Source organism: Myxine glutinosa, chromosome 2 (genome assembly GCF_964187855.1).
Source record: "Myxine glutinosa chromosome 2, kmMyxGlut1.1, whole genome shotgun sequence".
Classification (NCBI taxonomy): domain Eukaryota; kingdom Metazoa; phylum Chordata; class Myxini; order Myxiniformes; family Myxinidae; genus Myxine; species Myxine glutinosa.
Genome location: NC_136262.1, coordinates 181,237,681 through 181,264,770, shown reverse-complemented (window position 1 = coordinate 181,264,770; position 27,090 = coordinate 181,237,681). Strand labels below are relative to the sequence as shown.

At 45.6% G+C, this 27,090-nt stretch overlaps 1 protein-coding gene across 1 annotated transcript in view; it reads right to left on the bottom strand.

Moving 5' to 3' along the window:
* LOC137421025 (uncharacterized) overlaps positions 1–27,090 on the bottom strand; it is a 150,890-nt gene that overhangs the window by 66,653 nt on the left and 57,147 nt on the right. Inside the window, exons 8-10 of the mRNA XM_068106672.2 lie at positions 21,716–21,769; positions 18,791–18,965; positions 18,389–18,578 (exon numbers count right to left, since the gene is read on the bottom strand). Coding sequence (XP_067962773.2) covers positions 18,389–18,578; positions 18,791–18,965; positions 21,716–21,769 — 419 coding nt within the window. The remainder of the gene's footprint in view (positions 1–18,388; positions 18,579–18,790; positions 18,966–21,715; positions 21,770–27,090) is intronic.

Below are 27,090 nucleotides of genomic sequence, written 5' to 3'. Positions count from 1 at the left end.
TCGTTTGCTTTGTGCAGCCCTGCGTGGGACCGTTGGAGCAAGGGAGCTCGTGGTGTGGGTGTGCCGTTGAACCGACGAGGCCTGGTGGCGGTTGAGCGCGGCCGTGTTACAAGAAGACGAAAGGAGCCAGATAAGCCCGAGCTCCGCGTTTACACTTTACCTGACGAGACGTGTTATTTTCGTATTCATAATCTCCCTCGTATCGTGTTTGGTATCTGTTGTGTGTGGGATCCCAATTTAGGCTTATTAGAGTTATTAGTACTACCGGCGCGGGCTTTTTCACTGTCTTTACTTTTCATTAATAAATCCTTATATTATTTTCTGTATATATCTGAACGCAGTTTTCCTGGGTGTTTCATTTTAATAGATAAGGCTGCGGAGCTTTGCTGTGTCTGCCATTCCGCGCGTTTAACTTTGTGTTGAGTTTGAATCCGCCATTGAGTTTTCGCCTCGGGAGTTAAAGTCTCGCAAATCGGCCATCCGTAACTGTGGTGTTAATCACGGTTGCGTAACAATATCTATATATATATATATATATATATATATATATATATATATATATATATATATATATATATATATACAGTATATATATACTAGCGGGGTCACCCGTGGGAATCCCACGGGCATGGATGTGTGTGACATTTCGACATATTGAGTTATATGCTGCACATTCATTTTTACAAAATGGTTACTGGCAAGGCATCAGATCCAGAAATGGTGTGAATTTAGTTATTTCACATAATATGTGACCCCTCACTCCTCTCCACCTGACACTCTCCTGTCTCCACCTGACACTCTCCTGTCTCCACCTGACACTCTCCTCTCTCCACCTAGCACTCCTCTCCTCTCCAACCCCTCACATCCCTCTCCTTTCCAATCCCTCACCTCTCCAATCCCTCACACTCCTCTCCTCTCCAATCCTTCACACGCCTCTCCAATCGCGCCTCACACTCCTCTCCAATCGCGCCTCACACTCCTCTCCAATCGCGCCTCACACTCCTCTCCAATCGTGCCTCACACTCCTCTCCAATCGTGCCTCACACTCCCCTCCAATCACTCCTCTCCAATCGTGCCTCACACTCCTCTCCAATCACGCCTCACACTCCTCTCCAATCGTGCCTCACACTCCTCTCCAATCGCGCCTCACACTCCTCTCCAATCGCGCCTCACTCGCCTCTCCAATCGGCTTTCCCCGTCTCGTTTCTCTCCTTTTTCTCCCGTCTCGTTCTTTTTCTTGCTCCAAATCGGCCCGTCGGAATCGGAAATCGGCCCGTCTCGCCCGTCGGCCCGTCGGAATCGGAAATCGGCCCGTCTTGCTTTTGTGCTTGTGCGTAAATAAATTGTGTTCATGACACCATTTCTGGTGTTGGGCTAGCGGCTAGGGTGCCGGCTTAGGATCCTGGGTTCGAATCTCGGTCGATCGCCGAATTAATGCCAGGGGGGTTGAGTCAGCCTGTCATCCTTCCGAGGTCGGCTAATTGAGTACCAGTTCACTGGTAATTCCCTGTTTGTCGTTGAAGGCGGCAAAAAGGGTTGGCGTCAGGAAGGGCATCCGGCCGTAAAACATTGCTTCAAAAAGGGGACAAAAAAACAACAACTACCACGGTCCCCGAAAAGGCCAACCCCCGCTTTGCGGGGAAAAATGGCCTCTAAACGGTGGTTTTTACACCATTTCTGGATCTGATGACTTGCCAGTAACCATTTTGTAAAAATGAATGTGCAGCATCTAACTCAATATGTCGAAATGTCACACACATCCATGCCCGTGGGATTCCCACGGGTGACCCCGCAAGTTTGCATTGACGTTCGTCGATGGACTCGTTCGCCCGTCTCATTCGTTTTCTTGCTGCATCCTGTTCAAGTCTGCGTTCTTCATCGATCGTCTCATTCATTTTGGAAATAGAAGTTTCCACGCAGCGCATGAATTGTCACGATCCTCAAGAGGAATTTGTCTCGTAATCATCAAATGATAAATGGCAAGTAAATTATATTGTGGAAAATTAAAGATTTCAAATAAACCTATTTAAAGTGTATTCGCACATAACTAATTTTAAAAAACGAAGAAATATCTCTCGGTAATTTCCTGAAACATATTTTACTTCCGGCTAATAATGTTGAATTAAATAAAAACGAAGAAATATATGTCGGCATCATTGTTGACGTTTTTGTGACGACTGTCATCAAACGAAAAAGTAATATATCTTAACGGAAAAGCAAAAGCGAATTTTTAATATATATCGACACGTTGCCGTCGGTGTCATGTTGGGCGGTGTATGATACACCATGACGCGATTTTTAAAAATATATCTCTGCATTTTCCCGCGTGTGTGGAATGTTCTCAATTATTGCTGACACCGAGTCCAAAACCATCGATAAAAATGAAATCATATGGTGAGTTAGATTGGAGATAAAGGCGTGAGAGAGACTCAATGGCCTTGAAGTTGAAGTTACAGGCGTTTGAGAATTCATTTCGTTCTATAAACGGCAACTTTCATTGGATTTCCTTCCCGTTTTTTTTCAACCGAGTCGAAAACTATGTTAGCGACTGTGAAAAATGAAATGATATATCGAATTTTTAATATGTATCGACACGTTGCCGTCGGTGTCATGTTAGGCGGTGTATGATACACCATGACGCGATTTTAAAAAATATATCTCTGCATTTTCCCGCGTGTGTGGAATGTTCTCAATTATTGCTGACACCGGCTCTAAAACCATCGATAAAAATGAAATCATATGGTGAGTTAGATTGGAGATAAAGGCGTGAGAGAGACTCAATGGCCTTGAAGTTACAGGCATTTGAGAATTCATTTCGTTCTATAAACGGCAACTTTCATCGGATTTTCTTCTCGTTTTTTTTCAACCGAGTCTAAAACTATGTTAGCGACTGTGAAAAATGAAATGATATATCGAATTTAAAATAGATATCGACACATTGCCATCGGTGTCATGTTGGGCGGTGTATGATACACCATGACGCGATTTTAAAAAATATATCTCTGCATTTTCCCGCGTGTGTGGAATGTTTGTGGAAAATTAAAGATTTCAAATAAACCTATTTAAAGTGTATGCGCACATAACTAATAAAAAAAACGAAGAAATATCTCTCGGTAATTTCCTGAAACATATTTTACTTCCGGCTAATATGTTGAATGAAATAAAAACGAAGAAATATATGTCGGCATCATTGTTGACGTTTTTGTGACGACTATCATCAAACGAAATAGTAATATATCATAACGGAAAAGCAAAAGCGAATTTTTAATATATATCGACACATTGCCGGCGGTGTCATGTTGGGCGGTGTATGATACACCATGACGCGATTTTAAAAAATATATCTCTGCATTTTCCCGCGTGTGTGGATTGTTCTCAATTATTGCTGACACCGAGTCTAAAAGTAAAACCATCGATAAAAATGAAATCATATGGTGAGTTAGATTGGAGATAAAGGCGTGAGAGAGACTCAATGGCCTTGAAGTTACAGGCCTTTGAGAATTCATTTCGTTCTATAAACGGCAACTTTCATCGGATTTTCTTCCCGTTTTTTTTCAACCGAGTCTAAAACTATGTTAGCGACTGTGAAAAATGAAATGATTTATCGAATTTGATTTGAAATAAAACTGGGGGAGAGCAAGACACCACGGGCCTACAAAACAGGACTCAAAGCTATGCGAGTTAATAAAATGGTGGATATTTGTTTATAGCCACTCCCAGAATGGGTGGAGCTATGGGTGGAGCTACTCTGCAAACCGAGTAAGCCACACCCCGGACAGACACCCAACAGATAGACAGACAGACAGACAGAATCATCTACGGCTATTATAATATATATATATATATATATATATATATATATATATATATATATATATATGTATATGTATATATATATATATATTGTTGCGGATCTCCCGAAGCCCGTTCCCGTTGCAAAGGGGGGATTAAACCCCTTTTTCCTGTGGGTCTTCGGGTCCGCGAGACCGAATCGCCACTTCCGGGCAAACGTGAAAAAGGGTATCGGGACAAATTTGCACGTACCTTTGGTACCCATGCTGCCATGAAAGCGGGGATCGAGCCTCGCACAAGCCACGCTTAATCGAGTACGCCCGAGCGGTATGCGTATCACGTGACTCGTGCTATTACTTTTATTGGAACCAGATTCGAGTGGTTTTATTCGTACCATGCGAAGCCAATGGATGGAAGGGACAGGACGGTCAAATCAGAGGAAGAACACGATTTATTTACACTATTATGTACAATGATTCAGGATAAAGGAGGAAAGGGGGACACAGAGCAGAAGCTTATCCAGTTTAACTTATTTCCCAGACACGGGCCTAATGACTCACACGGGGGAAATGGAAGAAGAGCAGGTTCGCGCGCCAAACGCGCCTTGCTGCCGGTCGCTCCCGGACAGCTCGCTCGTGGTGTAGCCCTCTGGCGGTCACGGCACGTATGCAGGAGAAATGCAGGCAGGAGGAGATCGCGCGTCTGTGGCCCGGCACGGGTCGTCCTCTCGAGCGCGCGATTAATACAGCGGCAGAGCGCAGGTTACAGGGCACGGGGCAAGTTCGTGTACAATGAGGCTATTACAACAGTCAATTCAAGCACTTCGGCTTGTTCAGGGCTGGGCGACTTTCACTCCTCATCTCTCGTTCTTGCTCTCACCCATTCTGCCGCATTCTCTCTCAAACTCTAACTCCACGAACTCTGCCTGACGAACTCTCACAGCTCTCTCCTCTCATGCGTTCCTGTGCGTTCTTCTTAATGGGCTCGGGGCAGGGCCTTATATGGCACCTCCCCGATCTTACCCGAATGTTCCAAGCCCCGCCTCCTGCCGCAGTGGTAAGCCACTCCCCTCGAGTCCTGATTGGCAGCTCGTTGCTTACCGGCCACTCCCCCTGCAGCTCGTCCCTTCGGCCTTGGCAGACTTGTTGAAGGCCTACCACGTGGCATTTCAGCGCCAAACCAAAATCACCAAAGCAAAGCGCCAAAAGAACACCGAAGCTCACTGGCCTACTCAACGCAAAACTAAACACAGGAAAGGACTACGCTTGCATTCACTAAGAAATAACTAAACTAAGCGAGGCTACATGTTGTGGTGCAACTAACTAAGAGGGGGGAATTAACCTTTATTCAAAAACTGCAACACTACACCCCTCTCTCATCAGACTCGTCCCGAGTCGAAACCACCAATGGAACGACCGGTAGAGCCGGACATGCAAAATTAACCTTACTTTTAAATGTGACACATAGGTGTGGTTCCCCCTAGCATTTATTCTGACCCATGTGTGTGACAGTTTTAGCACTAGATATGTCCCTCCTATTGCGTTGAGCAGCTACCTAACAGTTTCACGCCCACAACTACCCGAGTATTTCCGGAATTTTCAAACTAAACACATAGCCGGTGTGCAGCATTCTTATATTTACAAGCACGTATATTTACAATTCTATGACCCAGGACCTGTTCTTTTTGGAAGAGAAGGTTGGAGGGGAGAGAAAACACAGCAAAAACACACTCATAAATGGCACTTGCTGCTTGCTTCTTGCATCTTGCTTCTTCCATGTGCGTCTATCAAACCGGCTGGCCCCCTGACCGGCATACAGGCCATTTGAAACTTCAGGGCCATCTAAACTTGCACATCTTCTTTTGCCTAGCATACAATAATAAAATGCACAAAAATGTTTTTTGTTTTTTTTTCATTGGCCAGCAGGGCCGTTCTCACGTGGTCCAACTGCATGGCATCAACGCCACTCAAACAAGTGGTCCGAAGGTGCAAGATGATTTTGCAGCAAAATGCTGCACAGCAGAGGTGCAAGGCTACAAGGCTTGTGGTCCATTAGTGTGATGAGGTGCAGCAAAGTGCTGCACAGCTCGGCTGCACAGGTGGACAATGACATGGCAGCAAGGTGCAGAAGGGATGCTGCAGAGGTCGATGGTGCTGCACAGTTCGGCCTCCAAAATGGTCCTGGGGCGGCGGGAGAGACAAGGCACAACAAGCAAGCGGAAAAGACGCAATGGCACACAGAAAACAAGGCGGTGCGGCGCGAGGGACGCGGAAGAGCGAGCAGAGCAGGCTCGTCCCTAGCCGTCTGTACCCCCCACCGTTGGCTACACTACCCTAGCCCCCCTTGTATTTACAATCCGTCACTATGTCTTGTCTCCCATATCCCCCTCTAATTCCAAATTCGTTTCCCAATCCCTCCCAGGAAGGAAGGGATGGAACAACACAATGTCTCATTACGTCGTGATGCATCTTACTATCAAACGGCTTACAGAGCCCTGGTGTGGAGCTCGTCCTCCTTGGTGATTGGCTGTGGATGGTGTGAAGGGGATTTCTCATCATAATTACACTAGTAACGTTAACTCATTTAAACTACCCGGGGCCGGACCCTGCCAATCAGCCTCTTTAAACTATGTGGTTCTAAAAACCTGAATTCCCATTGCCCACACTGCGGTGCCCTCTGAATTTGGGTCTCACTCCTGCAAATTTTCATACTGTGCCCTCGCACAATTTCGGGACTGGGTCATGTGGCTCCATTAGCAGGTCCAACTACCTGCGCACCTCCGCCACTGAAGCCGCCACCCGAGCTTATCTGCTCCTCGCGACTACCTAATCGGGGAAGGTCCTCCCTGGCTCTTTACCCCCTCTGTGCCCACTTTGGCATCGGGCAACCCGGGTCCTCTCCTGGGATCCTCGGGCCCCACTCAACAACTTCACAACTAACCGGCTCCCAGAGCCTACCTGCGGCCTCACCTGGCTGACAAACTACCAGTGGCAGAGTGCGCCAATAACCATATGCACCAATTAAGCCACACGCCCAGCCATGACACTGACTCATGCACCCTCCAAAGCACTACTTTCTACTACCTGCACCACAGGTGTCAATATCCATACAATTTACCTATGCCCTCTACCTGCCTTTACACTACCCACCCCGGGCTTTCGTGAATGGGTTCCACCTCCCCCCATTCACTCCTTCGCACCATGCACTCCACACCACTCATTCCACACCAAGCATTCCACACTACTTATCTCACGCACTATTTATCTCACACACCACCTTTCTCGCACACCCTTTTATGTTCACACACCTCAAACACAATTCCATTTATTTTCCACACACAATTCCTCAAACACTACAACACAACTCTTCACACACACACAGCATCATCTATCTAACTACTTCCCATAATACTTGTGCTTCCCCGTCGTCCCTTTACACAATGCACTCCCTTTTCTTTAACAACCATCTAAGCTACCTACATCCCCTCTATAGTCCAGGTGTCACTACTTAAATCTTTGTCTCTACTGTCTGCTAGATCTCTAACATTATCCTAGCCCTCCCTCGGCTAGCTTCGGTGCCCCATGGAGGCAACCATTGCTGGCACCCCCATGTGCCTATCACTGCCATCCCCCTAAACTAATGCTCATGGGCCCCGTTCCGTGTGAGGAATGGTGACACTACCATTCCCCCACGTGGGGGACACTACTCTCCACAGTCCGCTACACTATGAGCCTCTCCAAGTGGATGTACGTCGTCACAGCTCGACCTCGAAGGGCCGAGCGATCCAGGCGGGTGGTTGGTCGCCTGTATGGGGTGTCCGTCCGGCATTTACGATCCAAGGGGGGAGGTATGGATGGGCCGAGGTGCAGGGCTCCATCCCTTCGCGGGGCCTCGCGGTCCCACGCACGATGACCCAACCGGCTACGGTCGGAGCACCGCACCCGACAAGGTGCGCGGCTCCGAAAACTCCTACCTCCCCTTGAACCACGCCGATCGCCTTTGCCGCCACGGTACGGCACCAACCATACAGTGCTGGGGCCGGGACGAATCGTGCACGCCGGTCCTTGTGAGACCGACGCGGCACGGATTCCCTCCGGTCCCTGCAGCACACAACTCACCGGGGGCTCGCGTCTGCTACCCGTCCCGCTAGGCGCTACCCCCCCGGTCGGTGTCGATGCTTGAGCCGCGTCCTCACCACTCGCGACCCACTCCGCACTCACACACCCAGGCGCCCACGTGCCTCTCACGCACTTCGTTACACACTCTTTCCGCACACAGTCCGGTGTGCATGCTCCCTCACACTCTGTTATTGCACACTCCGGTGCACACCACCCAGGCGCACTCGCACCTTTCACGCACCCCATCATCGCACACCCTGGTGCACACTCTTTCTCCACGCACTCTTCTCGTACACATTCCGTAACACCCTCGGGTGTGCACTCCTGCACACACTCTGCAACACGCTCTGGCATGCACTCCTGCACACACTCCGTAATACACTCGCTCTCCACACACTCGGGTACGGACTCTCTCTCACACTCTATACCAGACGCCCTCGTACACCGCACAATGGGCCCTTCGCAAATTGTGCCACCCTCACTCGTACACCGCACAATGGGCCCATCGCGAACGCCCGGGTCTCGCCTTTGTCCCAAACGCGCCGAAAACCCATTCGCGCCATTATTTCTCACCTCGGGGTCCTCCTTCCCCGGCTTATTCGCCAGCACCTGTAAAATTTTATTGGGGTCAGCAAACACGGCATCACGGTGTAAATACGAACTTTGTGCGGGTTCCATTTCTTCCCTCTCCCGTGATTTATTTTCTGTTTCTTCCGTCTCTTTGGCCCCAATTATTTATTTTTCTATTACGACGATCGTCGGCGCCCTGCAATATTCTTTTCCAACTCTACCCTCGCCGGCGCCCCCAAAATTTCCAATGCGACGATCGCTGGCTTCTCTAACACTTCCTCTCGCATCGCGACCCTCATAGCCCCGGTCAATTTAGCTGTCCTTCGCTCTACCTCGCTCCCCACACTGCTTCACCTCGTCGCGTACCACCACGACCTTCTCGCTCAACCTGCGCCTGATGTCCTCCCCCACCTTTTTCATATCTCTCTTTTCCGCTGCCCTCATTTTTTCCAATTCCCGGGTGGATTTGTCCCCCATTTCTTTCAATTCCAGGGTGGATTTGTCCCCTATTTCTTTCATTTGTTTTTACAATTGCTCACCCTGAGCCTTCATATCGTCCTTTTGGGCATTCATTTGATTAGCCGATCGATCCGCCTCCATGGATGCCTGTATTTGAGCTAAAAGTAGTTTGAGGCTAATCCCGGCTTGCACAGCGGGCCCGGCTTCCGCCGCCATGTGCGAGGCGTCGCCATTTTCTTCGCCAGCTGCCGCGCCCTCATCAATTTTCCCTTCGTCTACCAAATCCTCCTGTGTGTCCTGGGTCATTAATTCCTCTTCTTCTACCCCCACCGGCATTTGACCGCCTTGGCCAGCCATGGTACGAATATAAATTTGATTCTCAAACTAAATTTCGTCCGCTCGTAATTTCGAGTGCGTGAAGCGCACTCTCGGTCCAATTATCTCACACTCCCAAACACCAATTTGCTGCGGCCAATTTGCCCAAAAATATTTTTTTAGGGTTCAAATCCCACTCCTGACTACCAAATTGTTGCGGATCTCCCGAAGCCCATTCCCGTTACAAAGGGGGGATTAAGCCCCTTTTTTCCCCCTGGGTCTTCGGGTCCGCGAGACCGAATCGCCACTTCCGGGCAAACATGAAAAAGGGTATCGGGACAAATTTGCATGTACCTTTGGTACCCATGCTGCCACGAAAGCGGGGAACGAGCCTCGCACAAGCCACGCTTAATCGAGTACGCCCCAGCGGTATGCGTATCACGTGACTCATGCTGTTACTTTTATTGGAACTCGATTCGAGCGGTTTTATTCGTACCATGCAAAGCCAATGGATGGAAGGGACAGGACAGTCAAATCAGAGGAGGAACATGATTTATTTACAGTATTATGTACAATGATTCAGGATAAAGGAGGAAAGGGGGACACAGAGCAGAAGCTTTACCAGTTTAACTTATATTCCCAGACACGGGCCCAATCACTCACACGGAGGAAATGGAAGAAGAGCAGGTTCGCGCGCCAAACGCGCCTTGCTGCCGGTCGCTCCCGGACAGCTCGCTTGTGGTGTCGCCTTCTGGCGGTCACGGCACGTATGCAGGAGAAATGCAGGCAGGAGGAGATCGCGCGTCTGTGGCATGGCACGGGTCGTCCTATCGAGCGCGCGATTAATACAGCGGCAGAGCGCAGGGTACAGGGCAAGTTCGTGTACGAGGCTATTACAACAGTCAATTCAAGCACTTCGGCTTGTTCAGGGCTGGGCGACTTTCACTGCTCGTCTCTCGTTCTTGCTCTTGCTCTCACCCGTTCTGCCGCGTTCTCTCGAACTCTAACTCTAACTCTAACTCCACGAACTCTGCCTGACGAACTCTCACAGCTCTCTCCTCTTGTGCGTTCCCGTGCGTTCTTCTTAATGGGCTCGGGGCAGGGCCTTATATGGCACCTCCCCGATCTTACCCGAATGTTCCAAGCCCCGCCTCCTGCCGCAGTGGTAAGCCACTCCCCTCGAGCCCTGATTGGCGGCTCATTGCTTACCGGCCACTCCACCTGCAGCTCGTCCCTTCAGCCATGCCAGACTTGTTGAAGGCCTACCACGTGGCATTTCAGCGCCAAACCAAAAGCACCAAAGCAAGGCGCCAAAAGAACACCTAAGCTCACTGGCCTACTCAACGCAAAACTAAACACAGGAAAGGCTACGCTTACATTCACTAAGAAATAACTGAACTAAGCGAGGCTACATGTTGTGGTGCAACTAACTAAGAGGGGGAATTAACCTTCATTCCAAAACCGAAACAATATATCTGTATATATACCATTTTATTGTATTAGGAGTTTGGTCAAAAACACACAAACACACAAAAACACACACACACACAAACACACACACAAAAACACACACACACAAAAACACACACACACAAAAACACACACACACAAAAACACACACACACAAAAACACACACACACAAAAACACACACACACACACCTAATTAATTGCACAGTCGAATTAATTGTACACACACACACCTCTTAAGTGCAATTGTAACCATGAACCCCTGTGCCACACCAGCACTTGCTGCAAGGGTCATGACCAACAAGGGGGTCTCTGCCACACCTCCACCCTGCTTCGGTACCACTGACACAGTTAACGAGATTTCTCGATAATTCATTTCTAACAAAATTTTGTACCAGGATAAAATTGAACAAAACATACAATATATATGTATATATATGCATCACAACGTACATTACCTGCATCACAACGTACATCATCCTCAAAGGTGATCATGTGGAGCCTGAGCCGCTTCCATAAAGGCTAGGTAGGTCATTGTTCGAAATAACCCAAGAGAATTGATAAATTCAAGCATCTTGATTCTTCACGTTGAATACAAATGCAAACCGTTTTGTGTAACTCTTGCTAAGATTGCTTTGACAGCACCTACTCTTAACACAGAGGTACATTATGTATAATTACACTACGTCAGGACTGGCAGGTGACACACATGGTATGGAATAGGACCAGGGCTTCAACAGGGCTTGTGTGAGTAACCATTGTGGAAGAAGTGAAAGGGTATCAGATACAAGCAGTGACTAAAAAGGCGGTTGTTCTGTCAACCCTTATCTACAGACCTATCAGCTTTACTTCCAATCATCAGCAAAGTCATGAAATCAATTATCACAGTTGATATGAAATCCTACCTTTTCTCCAACAACCTCATCTCAGATCACCAATTTGGTTTCAGACCAGGTCACTCCACCTTGGACATGCTGCTTATACTCACCCAACAATGGCTGGAGGCCCTCAATGTCAGACATCAGATCAGGGCCGTCTCTCTCGACATGTCTCGAGCTTTCAATACAGTCTGGCATCCTGCCTTACTCTCGAAACTCTCTGCATATTGCAGGAATCCTTTCATCTCCTCTTGCTGTCAAGGTTGGAGTGCTCCAAGGCAGTGTTCTGGGCCTAGTCCCATTCCTGATCTTCATAAATGATCTATCTGACTCTGGAAAATTCCCTTTATCTACAGTGCATTCAGAAAGTATTCAGACCCCTTCACTTTTTTCACATTTTGTTATGTTGCAGCCTTATGCTGAAATAGTTTAAATTCATTTTTTCCCTCATCAATCTACACTCAATACCCCATAATGACAAAGAGAAAACAGGATTTTAGAAAGTTTTGCAAATTTATTAAAAAGAAAAAACTGAAATATCACATTGACATAAGTATTCATACCCTTTGATATGACACTTGAAATTTAGCTCAGGTGCCTACCATTTCTTTTTTTTTTTCTTTTTTCTTTTTTTTGTATACAAGATCGAGGCTCGTGAAAGAGCGAAAAGAGTTTTACGACTTGATCATCTTTGAGATGTTTCTATACCTTGATTGGAGTCCACATGTGGTAAATTCAATTGATTGGACATGATTTGGAAAGGCACACACCTGTCTATATAAGGTCCCACAGCTGACAATGCATATATAATATAAAATAACCACCTTTAGAGGCCATTTTTCCCCGCAAAGCGGGGGTTGGCCTTTTTCGGGCACCGTGGTTGTTGTTGTTTTTTGGTCCCCTTTTTGAAGCAATGTTTTACGGCCGGATGCCCTTCCTGCCGCCAACCCTGTTTGTCGCCTTTTACGACAAACAGGGAATTACCAGTGAACTGGTACTCAATTAGCCGACCTCGGAAGGATGACAGGCTGAGTCAACCCCCCTGGCGTTAATTCAGCGATCGACCAGGATTCGAACCCAGGATCCTAAGCTGGCACCCTAGCCGCTAGCCCAACACCAGGGATAATGCATATCAGAGCAAAAACCAAGCCATGAGGTCGAAGGAACTGCCTGCAGATCTCAGACAGGATTGTGTCGAGGCACAGATCTGGGGAAGCCTACAAAAAAAATTCTGCTGCATTGAAGGTTCCCAAAAGCACAGTGGTCTCCATAATTCTTAAATGGAAGAGGTTTGGAACAACCAGGACTCTTCCTAGAGCTGGCCGCCCGGCCAAACTGAGCAATCGGGGGAGAAGGGCCTTGGTAATAGAGGTGACCAAGAACCCGATGGTCACTCTGGCTGAGCTCCAGAGATCCTGTGTGGAGATGGGAGAAACTTCCAGAAGGACAACCATCACTGCAACACTCGACCGATCTGGGCTTTAGGGCAGAGTGGCCAGACGGAAGCCAAACAGTTCAATCTTGGTTTCATCACACCACAGAATCTTGTTTCTCACAGTCGAAGAGTCCTTTAGGTGCTTTTTTGCAAACTCCAAGCGGGCTTTCATGTGTCTTTCACCGAGGAGAGGCTTCCGTCTGGCCACTTTGCCATAAATCCCAGACCGGTGGAGTGTTGCAGTGATGGTTGTCCTTCTGCAAGTTTCTCCCATCTCCACACAGGATCTCTGGAGCTCAGCCAGAGTGACCATCGGGTTCTTGGTCACCTCTCTTACCAAGGCCCTTCTCACCCGATTACTCAGTTTGGTCGGGTGGCCATCTCTAGGAAGAGTCCTGGTTGTTCCAAACTTCTTCCATTTAAGAATTATGGAGGCCACTGTGCTCTTGGGAACCTTCAATGCAGCAGATTTTTTTTTTGTAGGCTTCCCCAGATCTGTGCCTCGACACAATCCTGTCTCTGAGCTCTGCAGGCAGTTCCTTCGACCTCATGGCTTGGTTTTTGCTCTGATATGCATTGTCAGCTGTGAGACCTTATATAGACAGGTGTGTGCCTTTCCAAATCATGTCCAATCAATTGAATTTACCACAGGTGGACTCCAATCAAGGTGTAGAAACATCTCACAGATGATTAAGAGAAATGGGAGGCACCTGAGCTAAATTTCAAGTGTCATAGCAAAGGGTATGAATACTTATGTAAATATGATATTTCAGTTTTTTCTTTTTAATAAATATGCAAAGCTTTCTAAAATCCTGTTTTCCCTCTGTCATTATGGGCTATTGAGTGTAGATGGATGAGGGAAAAAATTAATTTAAACAATTTCAGCATAAGGCTGCAACATAACAAAATGTGAAAAAAGTGAAGGGGTCTGAATACTTTCTGAATGCACTGTATTTGCTGATGGCTCCAATATGTGCTGTGACATTCCTCATCCTTCAGACATGCTGCAGCTTCTTACCTCTCTTCAGACATTGAAAAAAATCACAAGCTGGTCAAACACAATGTTGTCCTCGAAAGCCAGCCACCGACTGGGCATCCTCCATCATACAAAGTCCTTCCTTGACAAACCTGAACCCCCTACCCCCCCTCCCCCACCCTATCCACAGACGAGGCTTTATTCTGCAACTGGATGGAGGATTGCTCTCCCCTCTGGGCTGTCTTCCCTTCCTCACATCTTGCTAAAGTTGACACCGTGGAAACCAAGGCTTTTAAGATTATTGTAATTTCCTGCGATGAAGCTGAGTCTATGGATCTATCACTTCACCATCGCAGACAGGTCGCTGGTCTCTCTGTCTTCTAGCGCCTACTTTCTGGTCTTGCACCCTTTGCTCTTTCCGTGGTTTGTCCCCCCAAGGTTTTTTCAGCGCACACACGGTCAACCATCAATCCCATTCTGGTGAAACTACCTAAATCTAGGATCACGTGCGTACCTCCACTCATTTGTTCCTCTTTTTCCCACCTGTGGAACCAACTTCTGCATTCTCTTTAATCTCATTCTTCCGTCCCGGTTTTCAAGACAGCTGTTCACCACCATCTCAGATCAATCCCCAATCCAAAACAATGATCTTTTTTACCCTCATTAAGCCATCCCCCCTCCACCCACCCCAATCCATCCTCATTCCAAATTGCCAGTTTTCCCTTGTAAGAGTTTCCTTCTGTATCCATCTTAGACACACCATGCTTCCTCTCCTGCCTCCCATTCCTGCTCACACCCATTGTTTGTCCAAGTCTGCCTCTATCTTGACTTTTGGCTCCGCTGTTGGTGTTTCCCCATTCTCTCTCTGTTCCTTTTGTCCTGTTGCATTCTGATCCGTTCAGTATCATCTTGTATGACAGGAAGTGACAATCCTTGACGATGTATACAAAAAAATAGCACACTCAATTGGGTGACATCTTGTAGAGGTGTATTGTGACCGTGTTATTGATTCACATCACACTTTCAATTCACAGCAATTTCACAATTCAAACCAAAGGTTTCTCACATGACGTCCTGTGGTCAGTTGCCTTTGTTTATCCACCATCTTGTAGGTCAGACCTGACTAAGAAAGAACCACCTTTAGATGCCATTTTCCCCACAGGGCAGGGGTTGGCCTTTTTCGGGCACTGTGGTCCCCTTTTTGAAGCAATGTTTTACGGACGGATGCTCTTCCTGCCACCAACCCTGTTAGTCGCCTCTTGCGACACACAGGGAATTACCAGTGAACTGGTACTCAATTTGCCGACTTCGGAAGGTTGATAGGCTGAGTCAACCCTCCTGGCGAAAATTCAGCGATCGACCGGGATTCAAACCCAGGATCCTAGGATCCCAAGCCGGCACCCTAACCACTAAGTCAACACCAAGCTGTAGGTCAGACTTGTTGTGCATATGATTGCACGAATCGGAGGAGAGATAAGTCAGGGCTCAGTTTCTGAATGGAGATAACTGCCCTCAGGGGATGGATAAGTCTGTCTGTGTGTGTGTCTGTCACGCTTTATTCTAAAAGATTCCTGCTGGCTCATAATAATAACAATAATGACTGCACTGTCACAACCTGCGACAAAATTTGGTAACAGGCTGATTAGGAAACACACATTTAAAGAGCTATTAAAAGATTACCTTGACACCTCTCAGCCATGCCCCCTCCACCACGGTTATATCAGAACGAGCTAATTAGTCACATGATCACGGATTGTTTAACCCCAATAAGGGGCTGTTGAAAAATTATGTAATGCTATTTTTACGGCATAGCCCATCGGGCGAAGCCGTCTAGAACAGTGTTTGTCCATCCGTATGTATGTATGTATGTCCCCTCAAACGTATACCAATTAGAGCTGAGGATATGGTCACATGACAGGGTGATGTGATTACGTCATATCATTACGGCGTACGCGGCTGACTCTCCACACTCCGCCATTTTGATTTTATGCCGTTCAGGCCGAACATATCGTCGAACCTGTCATATATGACAATCGCCATGCTCTACCTTCACGTTTTTCATTCAGTGTGAAACACAAACAAACCGATTGTTAAAATGACCATTAAATATCGAAAGCATAGACGATACGGCTCTTCCAACAATACTGTACGGTACGTATAGGCCATGGCGTTATGCCTCACCTTTGGGCCACTTCGGACAAATTAAGCCCAGGTTTCTTAATGCAGTAGTGTATCGTTTCAGCAGTATTGTTTTCGTAATAATAATAATAATAATAATATAGTAAATATAACCATAACACTTTAATGCCAATGTCGTGAATGGAAGGTTTATGGATTGAAGCGGTGTATGGTTCATGATCAATGATGAGCATTGTTCGGCACAAATATTAATAACCGAGGAAGTAAGGCATTCACCTCGGTTTTTTGATGGTAACATCATTTTCGAAATAATGACAACGTAACGTTAATATTATAGTAAATCTAATCATAACACTAATCCCTTCGTAGTGACTGAAAACTTACTGGAAGTTAAAATATATAAGTTTTGCGTCCGTTACATCTATGATGTCATTACGATGGCTGACTCCACCGACCCACATTTTAATTAGATTACAGACGATCTATGGTCGGGTCTCAAGAACATTGGGTGTGTGTTCATTTACCAGGGTTTCTTGTGGAGAGATCGCCAAGTGGTTAAAGCATTCGAGCAAGCACTCTATTCAAAACCGTTAAGGAACGGCTGGCTTGGCAAGCGCTAGCTAGCTGCTTGGTAAATGAGCACACCTCCAACCCTTGTGGGGTACATAGATCACAGTAGATCTTCGCTCAGTTCTGTAAGTAAAACTTACCTCATGGATGTCGGGATTCCTCCAAATGTATTTGTTTAATGTTATAAACAGCATTAACGACTGTTTGAAAAGCTAATCATGTGTGTTTGCGGTTTATAATATTTTATTACAAGCCTGGCTACGCCGCTGTTAGACTTTTGGTCTTGTTTTAGGGAGGTATGCTGATGGGCTTGATTGAACCTTGTTAATAATTTTTATTCGGCAAATTATTAGATTTTTGGGGGTCCCTCATTGTGAGTAACACTTGACCCAAATAAAGCCAATGGAAATTTGACACAACAAACCCGGGCAGTGTATAATCAGCAGACACCTACGGGCCTGATGTCTTCGGTCCCTCAGAAAACAAATATGGTGGCTATATTATTTTGTCTGGCTGCCATGGTGGTTGAAGTCAAGTGACAAATGTGGGTGGGCAGCTGTCTGACCAATGATTTCACATTTCAAAAATCCACCCTTAATAAGAACCACAATAACAGCAGCAACAACCATGCAGAGGTCTTGTAGATCGACGATAGGTCGCAGGTAAAAAGTTTGCGAGTACATTACAGTTAGAGAGCTAATAATCAATTTACTTGGAACAAACTAAATTAAAGTGCGACAGACATGGAAGTAGCACACAAAATTATATATAATAATACTTCTCGGAGCATTAGAACAATATATAATAGTGCATGGCAGGAGCACACAGTCACAAGCAACAACCACAGCCATGACGACAGAAGCAAAAACAACAAGTACATGTTATAAAAGATTCCTTTTTCATGTTTCACTTCATTTTACATCCTTATTGAGACTCACAAATAGATATGCAACATGTTTGTGAAGTACAACATCCTGTCTTCTGATTCAACCGATCAGCAAAGCGATGGGTAGGCACAGCTAGCTATTATATAATTAATGCAGCATTCCAGTCATTTGCGAGGGTGGACTTTACAACCAGTGCTATCTAGACCATTCGGTGATTAGGATTGGCTCAAATGGGGTTGTAAAAGAACTCCGACTCTATTGACAAACTTGTTGACAACTGAACCAACTCAATGTCATCTCATTACAGTGCATAAGGGTGATGTAAAAGACTGCTCCAGTGGCACTAAACTTCCGGATTTTTGAAAAACGATCTTTAATTCATTATTTTATGAAAATGAAAGTATATTCTTGAACAGTGTGTGGAATATCGTGTTCTATGAACTCTCTAGTTGTATCTGGAATTGTTTCAAAAGGTTGAAGAAAAGAAAGAAGCATTTTGGCTTCGCATTGGACAAAGAGGATTAAGGTAAAAATATAGTTTAATAAAAATGGGGAAGATATTCAAAAATAACTGTGCACCTTCAAATCAATAAGCCAAGTAGAAGACCATGCCCCCTTTCCCCCCACCAACCTCCCATGTACAATACTTACACTTCGACTGAAAATTCCACCCTCTGCACCTACTGTAATCCCCTCTACCCCTCCAAACCTCCATGCATACATAATTAATAGATGACTATGATATAATCTGCAACTTTGTTTCTCAATCTCTCATCTTACCTTTCAATAGTCTTCTCCGTACTCTTCTCCACTCGCCCCGTCCAAGTGAAGTAAAAAGTCCAACAGCTTCTTTAGCAACGTGACATTGCTTTCTTTGCCCCCAGCCCCCTGCTTTCCTCACAACCTCTCCAAGTGCTCGCTCCATTGCACAAACAGACAGCGGTGCTCGGGGGATGAATATCAGGAAAAACTACCAAATGGAAGGGATAAGAATAGTATAGTAAGGAATCTGTGAGACATGGTACAATAAATGTACTCATAAGAGTTCTTGTAAAGACTCATTGGTGGAATATCCTTGCGTGATCATTCCGCTTGCAGGTTTCAGAACTGTCAGTTCAGGGGAGGCATGAAAGCATTAAAGCCACTGTAATGGTAAATACATGAACCGAGCAAAAGCCTCACCTGGCCACCACATACCACAACCACCGACTCTCCATCCCAAGGGCACACAGGAGGAAGGAGAGTATCACACGGGGAACCGGGGATTCGAGCAGAGCCAAACAGACAGCCATTTTGCTTTTGGCAGAGGCTGCCTCCTTGTTGAGCTCCTCGGCCTTGTTCTGCCGGAAGGGAGTTCCTGGTAGAATGGAAATGTAAGGAAGATATAAGAAAGTAAACACGGATACAAAATACACAGGGCACAAACATTTGCTAATTATGTGCAAGATTCTTGGAGATGAAAGGAGCAATTCACGAGCCCAAACATGGCCTACAGTACCGATGAGCAGAATCAAATGATAAGAAGAAGCACCATATCCTGGGTTAAAATGCAAAAGCATTTTATTTCGGTGCAGAGACAAAAACAATGCATTTGATTTACCATGGTCTCCATCCAAATAATGCATTTGATTTATCATGGTCTCCATCCAAACAATGCATTTGATTTGCTATTCTCTGCATCCAAACAATGCGTTTGATTTGTCATGGTCTCCATTCAAACAATGCATTTGATTTATCATAGTCTCCATCCAAACAATGCATTTGATTTGCTATTCTCTGCATCCAAACAATGCGTTTGATTTGTCATGGTCTCCATTCAAACAATGCATTTGATTTGCTATTCTCTGCATCCAAACAATGCGTTTGATTTGTCATGGTCTCCATTCAAACAATGCATTTGATTTGCTATTCTCTGCATCCAAACAATGCTTTTGATTTGTCATGGTCTCCATTCAAACAATGCATTTGATTTACTATTGTTTGCATCCAAACAATGCGTTTGATTTGCCACGGTCTCCATCCAAACAATGCATTTGATTTGCTATTTTTTGCATCCAAACAATGCGTTTGATTTGCTATTTTTTGCATCCAAACAATGCGTTTGATTTGTCACGGTCTCCATCCAAACAATGCATTTGATTTGCTATTGTTTGCATCCAAACAATGCGTTTGATTTGCTATTTTTTGCATCCAAACAATGCATTTGATTTGCTATTGTCTGCATCCAAACAATGCATTTGATTTGCTATTTTTATGCATCCAAACAATGCGTTTGATTTGTCACGGTCTCCATCCAAACAATGCATTTGATTTGCTGTTGCCTGCATCCAAGTAATGCATTTGATTTGCTATTGTCTGCATCTAACCAATGCGTTTGATTTGCTATTTTTTGCATCCAAACAATGCGTTTGATTTGTCACGGTCTCCATCCAAACAATGCATTTGATTTGCTATTGTCTGCATCCAAGCAATGCATTTGATTTGCTATTTTTTGCATCCAAACAATGCATTTGATTTGCTATTTTATGCATCCAAACAATGCGTTTGATTTGTCACGGTCTCCATCCAAACAATGCATTTGATTTGCTATTGTCTGCATCCAAACAATGCATTCGATTTGCTGTTGCCTGCATCCAAGTAATGCATTGGATTTGCTATTGTCTGCATCTAACCAATGCATTTGATTTGCTATTGTCTGCACCTGAATAATGTGTTTGCCCTATATATTTTACTAATATGTTGTTGTCATACACTATTTAATAGCAATAGGATTACATTGGTTGAAAAATATTTACTGAGTTTGAAAAGGCTAATTAAGTGCAATAGGACGATGTGGAGGTAACACATTTATCTTCGAGCTGTCTAATCCAGATTCCATTCCCGGCCGGATTATAAACTGTCGTATTTGTGCTACATGGGCAGGACATTAAATCACAAAGTGCACCATCCCTTAGCTGAGATGGGATGGCACCCTGAACAAATTCAAAATTCCTTCCAAATTTAACTTCAACTGAACGTTCAAATTGAAAGCTCACGACCGAGGACCCAAAAGCACAGTGTAGTGGATCATCTGCATTTGCAAAGGTATGCATTAGCACCAGTCATAGACAGCAATGGCAGCAATATACTGTATGAGAAAGATAGAGATAGAGAGAGACACAGAGACAGTGAGAGATTGACAGGGAGGGAGAGAGAGAGGGAGGGAAAGAGAGAGAGTGATAGGGAGGGAGAGAGAGATAGAGAGAGATAGAAAGAAAGAGAGTGAGAGAGATGGGGAGAGAGATAGGGAGGGAGAAAGAAAGAGAGAGGGGGAGAGAGATGGGGAGAGAGATAGGGAGGGAGAAAGAAAGAGAGAGGGGGAGAGAGGGGGAGAGAGGGGGAGAGAGGGGGGATGAGGGGGGGAGAGGGGAGAGAGAGAGAGAGAGAGAGAGAGAGAGACAAAGAAAGAAAGAGAGCGAGAGAGAGAGAAAGAAAGAAAGAGAGCGAGAGAGAGAGAAAGAAAGAAAGAGAGCGAGAGAGGGAGAAAGAAAGAGAGAGGGAGAGAGAGAGAGAGAGAGAGAGAGAGAGAGAGAGATAGGGAGAGAGATAGGGAGGGAGAGAGACAGAGCTAGGGAGAGAGGGAGAGAGAGATGGGGAGGGCGAGAGATAGGGAGGGCGAGAGATAGGGAGGGCGAGAGAGAGAGAGAGATAGAGAGATAGAGATAGAGATAGAGATAGAGATAGAGATAGAGATAGAGATAGAGAGAGAGAGAGAGAGAGAGAGAGAGAGAGAGAGAGAGATAGAGATAGAGAGAGAGAAATATAATGTGGTGGATTTACCACTATGGGGAAGTCAGGAAAAGAGAAATCCCTAAAGAAAGTGAATGACTTCTTGGGGGGCAATGTTCACACCAGCATTTAAAACTGCAATCTTGGACACATTCTCTCTATTATCAGCAAAACAAAATTACGTGTTCAAATGCTTTTGTACTGTTTAACTCCACATTGCATGCAGGGTACTTTTCAACAATTGTGCAACTGTGCAACTCAATATGCGACCAAATGGTGATTGGACTGAATATAATTAATAGAAAAAGCATTAAAGACGGAGAAGTGTAAGAGACTTACGTATCAATCAGGTACTTGTAATCAAACAAGGCAGCAACAATCCGCGAAGCAAATCTGTCACATAGAACAACATTTAATTCCAAGCAACAACTTATGACTTGATGATGTAGTCAGAAATAACAAGCAGAAATATTTTCTTCAAAATACAAATAGTGTGTATGTGTCCATGTTTTCTCTCTCTTTCTCTCAATATCCCATGCACATGAAACGTAATGCAGGGTTAAGCAATTGGTTCATGTCGGTCAGTCTATGAACGTCAGTTTATAATCGAGGAACAACTTGTTTTAAATTGAATGTTACGCATGTATTTTGAAGCAGAATCACAACATGAATCGGAAAACAAACCTGCCGTTTAACAATACTTTATGTCTGAAATTGTCCCGATCGGCACTGCAGGGAGGAGAGTGAGATACTATTTTTACTCTGCCTGTCTGTCTGGCGGCCAAACAAAATTGAAAATCATTCCAAACAGGGAACATGCTGTTTTTAAGGATGTTATAAAGGACACAAACAACAGGCACGAAGAACGAATGTAACGTGTTAGAAAGGGTGGTGTAATAGACATTGCGTGTAAAACAGCGCAGTAAAATCCAGTACTTATTTACTTTACCTTTACAATCTTTATTATATTTAAATTTAATGATATACTTGAACACTGCAGTACACAAATCACCTTCTTGTCACTTCCAAAACTTTTCCATTTAGCCATACTTGGACATGTTAAATAGAGTGGTGCATAAGGATGAGGTAACCGATTACACAAAAAGGGAGGAGTATCTGCAAATGTACCAGATGAAATAACTAAGGAGGGAATCGGTATGTTGTGCGCCATTGCCTGGGGAATGACGGTTTCGCAGAACCACCACAATATTATGCTATGGTTGTGGTGGTTCCCGCGAAGCAATGTTTACCATGTGAATGAGGAGATATCCCATGAAGCAATATTTACCATGTGAATGACGAAATATCCCACGAAGCAATGTTTACCATGTGAATGATGAGATATCCCACGAAGCAATGTTTACCATGTGAATGATGAGATATCCCATGAAAGAATGTTTACCATGTGAACGACGAGATATCCCGCGAACTAATGTTTACCATGTGAACGACGAGATATCCCGCGAACGACGAGATATCCCGTGAACGACGAGATATCCCACGAAGCAATGTTTACCATGTAAATGACAAGATATCCCATGAAGCAATGTTTACCATGTGAACGACGAGATATCCCACAACGTAATGTTTACCATGTGAACGACGAGATATCCCACGAAGTAATGTTTACCATGTGAACGGCGGGATATCATGGGAAGCTATCCACAGTGTGAATGGAGAGATATGCCACGAAGATCGCCTGGCCGCGAAAGCCGTGAAAATGTGGAACAGAACGCCGCAAATGTACAGAGTGGTCACAAAGTCCCTATGCACGCAGTTAGTATTTAGTTAGAATTTATATGTATGCTCCCCTTCATTCTCCGCACAAATTTTAATTTTTCTCCATGTTCTTCTGGACATCTTCTTCCATGTTGAGGGTTGGAGATCATAAAAGCAGCCCCCTGGCAACTATTTTGAGGTCTTCAACTGTTGTTAGGCGGATAAGAAATTTCCTCTTTCACAATACTGCAAGGCGAGTTGTCACATGTTGTTATGTCCGGGCTTTGAGGAGGCCACACTATCTCAGATCCACGTCCAATCCAACGTCCACTAAATTTGTCGTCGAGATATTCTCCAACTGGGAGAGCATAATGTGCTGGTGCACCATCTTGTTGCAGGATAGCTGTTGCCTCGAGACCTCTCTCACACAGTTGTGGAACAAACCACGTCTGAAGCATGTTCAAATAAGCAGTGTGATCGACACTTGTATCGAAAAAAATATGGCCCTATCAAGTGATATTCTGAAATTGCTGCCAACATCATGACATGAGGAGAATGCTATTCAATTTCCCCATAAAAAGGAGGATTTTCTTTGCACCAAAAATAAACATTCCTGGATCGATTGCTGAGGTAAATAGCACACTCATCTGAAAAAAATACGCTTCGTCTTGATTTAATGGTGGGAAATCGCTGCAGAAGAACTTTGCTCTAAATCAAGTCAAATCAAGGACACCTCCCTGTTGAAAAAGCCTTCTTCTCCCATGCCCGCATCATGTCACGCGTAGGAGCTGGCTTATTGAACCTCTGCGAAAATCTTGTCCTTATGTCTTCAAAACTTGCTCCTCGTGCGCGGTTGTGAACCTAAACACAAGTAATCAGTCTCTCTTCTATCGTGTACTCACTGGTGTCCGTCATGCTGAAGCCATACCTGGAAAACAAATAAAACAAACAAGTAACAGAGGACACACTTATGCATAGGGACTTTGTTGCCACTCTGTAGAAGCAGGTCATGCTCGCTGCTCGTAGAAGATGTTTTTTGCGTATGTTCAGCAGCTTTGTGCATGGCTGGTGAAAGATGGGTTTTATAACTGTGTCATGCTCGGGGCTCGTGAATTATTTTTTGTGCCTGTGAAAAACCACAAATACATGGCACGTAGGGACGCAAATAGAGAAGCAGGTAGCAATTTATCAATCGCGAATAAGTGGAACCCATGAATAGTGGGGTCCAAGTGTATATATATATATATATATGTACGGTTTTGAGATTGGCACATATTGATCATGAAAGGTTAAAGGGTTGCCCCCCATAGTTAGTCCACGAGCAACACGTAGGCCACCTTAGAGTATTAGTTATGTCATAGTATGTGTAAGTATAGGCCATTTCCACTAGTAATATCTAAGTTGTGTAAAGACATGAGTTTAGGCCCCTTCATTTTCCGTCCACCGTCCAAGTTCCACCTCCATGGACATAATTGATCCCGCGCCCCATTTGGCTGATCCCTCAGTTTGTTATGCTTTGGCTATCCGCAGCATTTATTACGCTTTGGCTGCCAGCAGCGTTTGCTGCCCTTTGCTCGCTCACTAGTCGAGTAACACAAGGTAGGCCTAAGAGGGAGGAGCGCGGGGTCGGGGTGGGGCAGCGTCAAGGCAGCGCGTCAGAGGCGATGACGGTAAGGGCCACCAGCCAACCAGGGCTCCAACGGCATGGCATGACAGGGCGTGGTAAGGCGCGTCTGGTGAGTGCTAGAAGGTTCGCGGGGCGTGCCTATAAAAGTCTTGGCACAAAGCCCTTGAACAGGACTTATGCACAAGGACTGGTTGAGAGCGAAGGACTTGCACGAGAGGAAGGACTAGCGCTGGAGGGACTTGTTACAAGAAGCACGAGAGAGAGCACGAGTTAATGGTGAACATGACTCGACTGAAGCAGCGCTCGCTTTGTGGGCATTTACACAATATCTCAGTATAACGTACGCGCCGAAGGAAAGGCAGCCAGACGCGCCGGTGGCGAATATCGCCTACTCAGCCACGCAAGTGAACGCAGTAATAGCGCGAGTGATAACCGCCAACCACCAGAGCCCAGACCCTACCGTTCGCCCCGTATTATCCCGTGTGCGCCAACGACACGCGGAGAGCTCCTGCCCCTCTACTTACCATCTGCCCGGGATGAACCGGAGGCCGGAGGGAGCTGCAAGAGAGCCATACCTGGACGTGGTGAACATCATCCTGCAGCTGCAAACCCCGTGTGAGTGTGTCTGTGTGTGAGACGGGCCCGTTTGTCCTGGGAGTAAGTTAAGACTGTTTTTAAGGCTGCACTGTGTCCCTCTTTTCTGGAATCATAGTAAATAGTGTGAATAAATTCTGTTCTTCCTTTCTTCCCAATTCGACCGCTTCTGTGATTTCTCCATTGGATAAGCGTGGTACGAGTAAGATCGCTAGAACCGGGTTCACCATATAAACGGCATGGATCGCGTGTACGCACCGCTCGGCGTCTCAGCACGCGTGATTCGTGCGGGGATTATTTCCTCGTTTCTGGGCAGCGCGAGTAATTAGGTAATAGTGATTCTAGTCCTACGACCCTATTTCGCGCTGTCCGGGAAGGACGTCATTGGTCCCAGGTCCCGGGTCCCGTCGGCTGGTCAAAGACAAGGGGACTAATCCCCCCTTGGTAAGGGGAGAAGGCCGGCGGCGAGATCCACAACAATATATATATATATACACACACATGTATATATACAGTATATATATATATATATATATATATATATATATATATATATATATATATATATATATATATATATATATATATATATATATATATATATATATATATATATACAGTGAAACCTTGACTTACGAGTGCACCAACTTACGAGTTTTCCGAGATACGAGCCGTCGCTCGGGCGGTTTATTGCTTTGAGATGCGAGCCGAGATCTGAGTTACGAGCTTACGCCACCCGCCACCAAGTGGGTTCCGGTCACGTGGTTATCTTGCCGTGCAAGCATCTCTGCCGTATATCGCTGCTGTTTTGTTTTCGCATTTTGGTTATTTTGGAGCTGACGCCACCCGCCACCAGGTGGGTTCCGGTCACGTGGTTATCTTGCCGTGCAAGCATCTCTGCCGTATATCGCTGCTGTTTTGTTTTCGCATTTTGGTTATTTTGGAGCTGACGCCACCCGCCACCAGGTGGGTTCCGGTCACGTGGTTATCTTGCCGTGCAAGCATCTCTGCCGTATATCGCTGCTGTTTTGTTTTCGCATTTTGGTTATTTTGGAGCCTACGCCACCCGCCACCAGGTGGGTTCCGGTCACGTGGTTATCTTGCCGTGCAAGAATCTCTGCCGTATATCGCTGCTGCTTTGTTTTCGCATTTTGGTTATTTTGGAAAATCTCTTAGTTTTAACCATGGGTCCTAAGAAATTGAGTGCCAAGGGCAGTACTGCGAAGAAGAAGAGGATGATGTGCTTGGATATAAAACACGCAATCGTCGAAAAACATGAGCGAGGTGTGCGTGTTGTCGACTTGGTGAGGCGGATGTGAAGGCAGCTGAAGATTTTATTATAACTTTTGCCGAACTGGTAGAAGCCGAACGATACATCCCCCAGCAAATCTTCAACTGTGACGAGACAGGGCTCTTCTGGAAAAAGATGCCGAGGAGGACGTATATAACGGCAGAGGAGAAGAGCATGCCAGGCCACAACTTGTTCAGAGTGCCGGCGATAGCTCGCCTTCTCTTTGTGGAAGACACGGTGAGATCCTTAACATCCAACAACTAATGGGACGCAAACGGGGCGCCCAGTTTAGCGGTACACACATTGATGAATCACCCTGCCTGTGATTCACCCATGACAGGTTATAGCTGGGTCGGGATTCAAACCCAGGCTGGACAGTTTAGAGTCAAGTGTGCGTACCTCCAGGCCAGGCCATCCTGCCAACTTGTATGCTGCATACAGGTGAAATATAAAGCGCGAGATATTTTTATATATACTGTATAT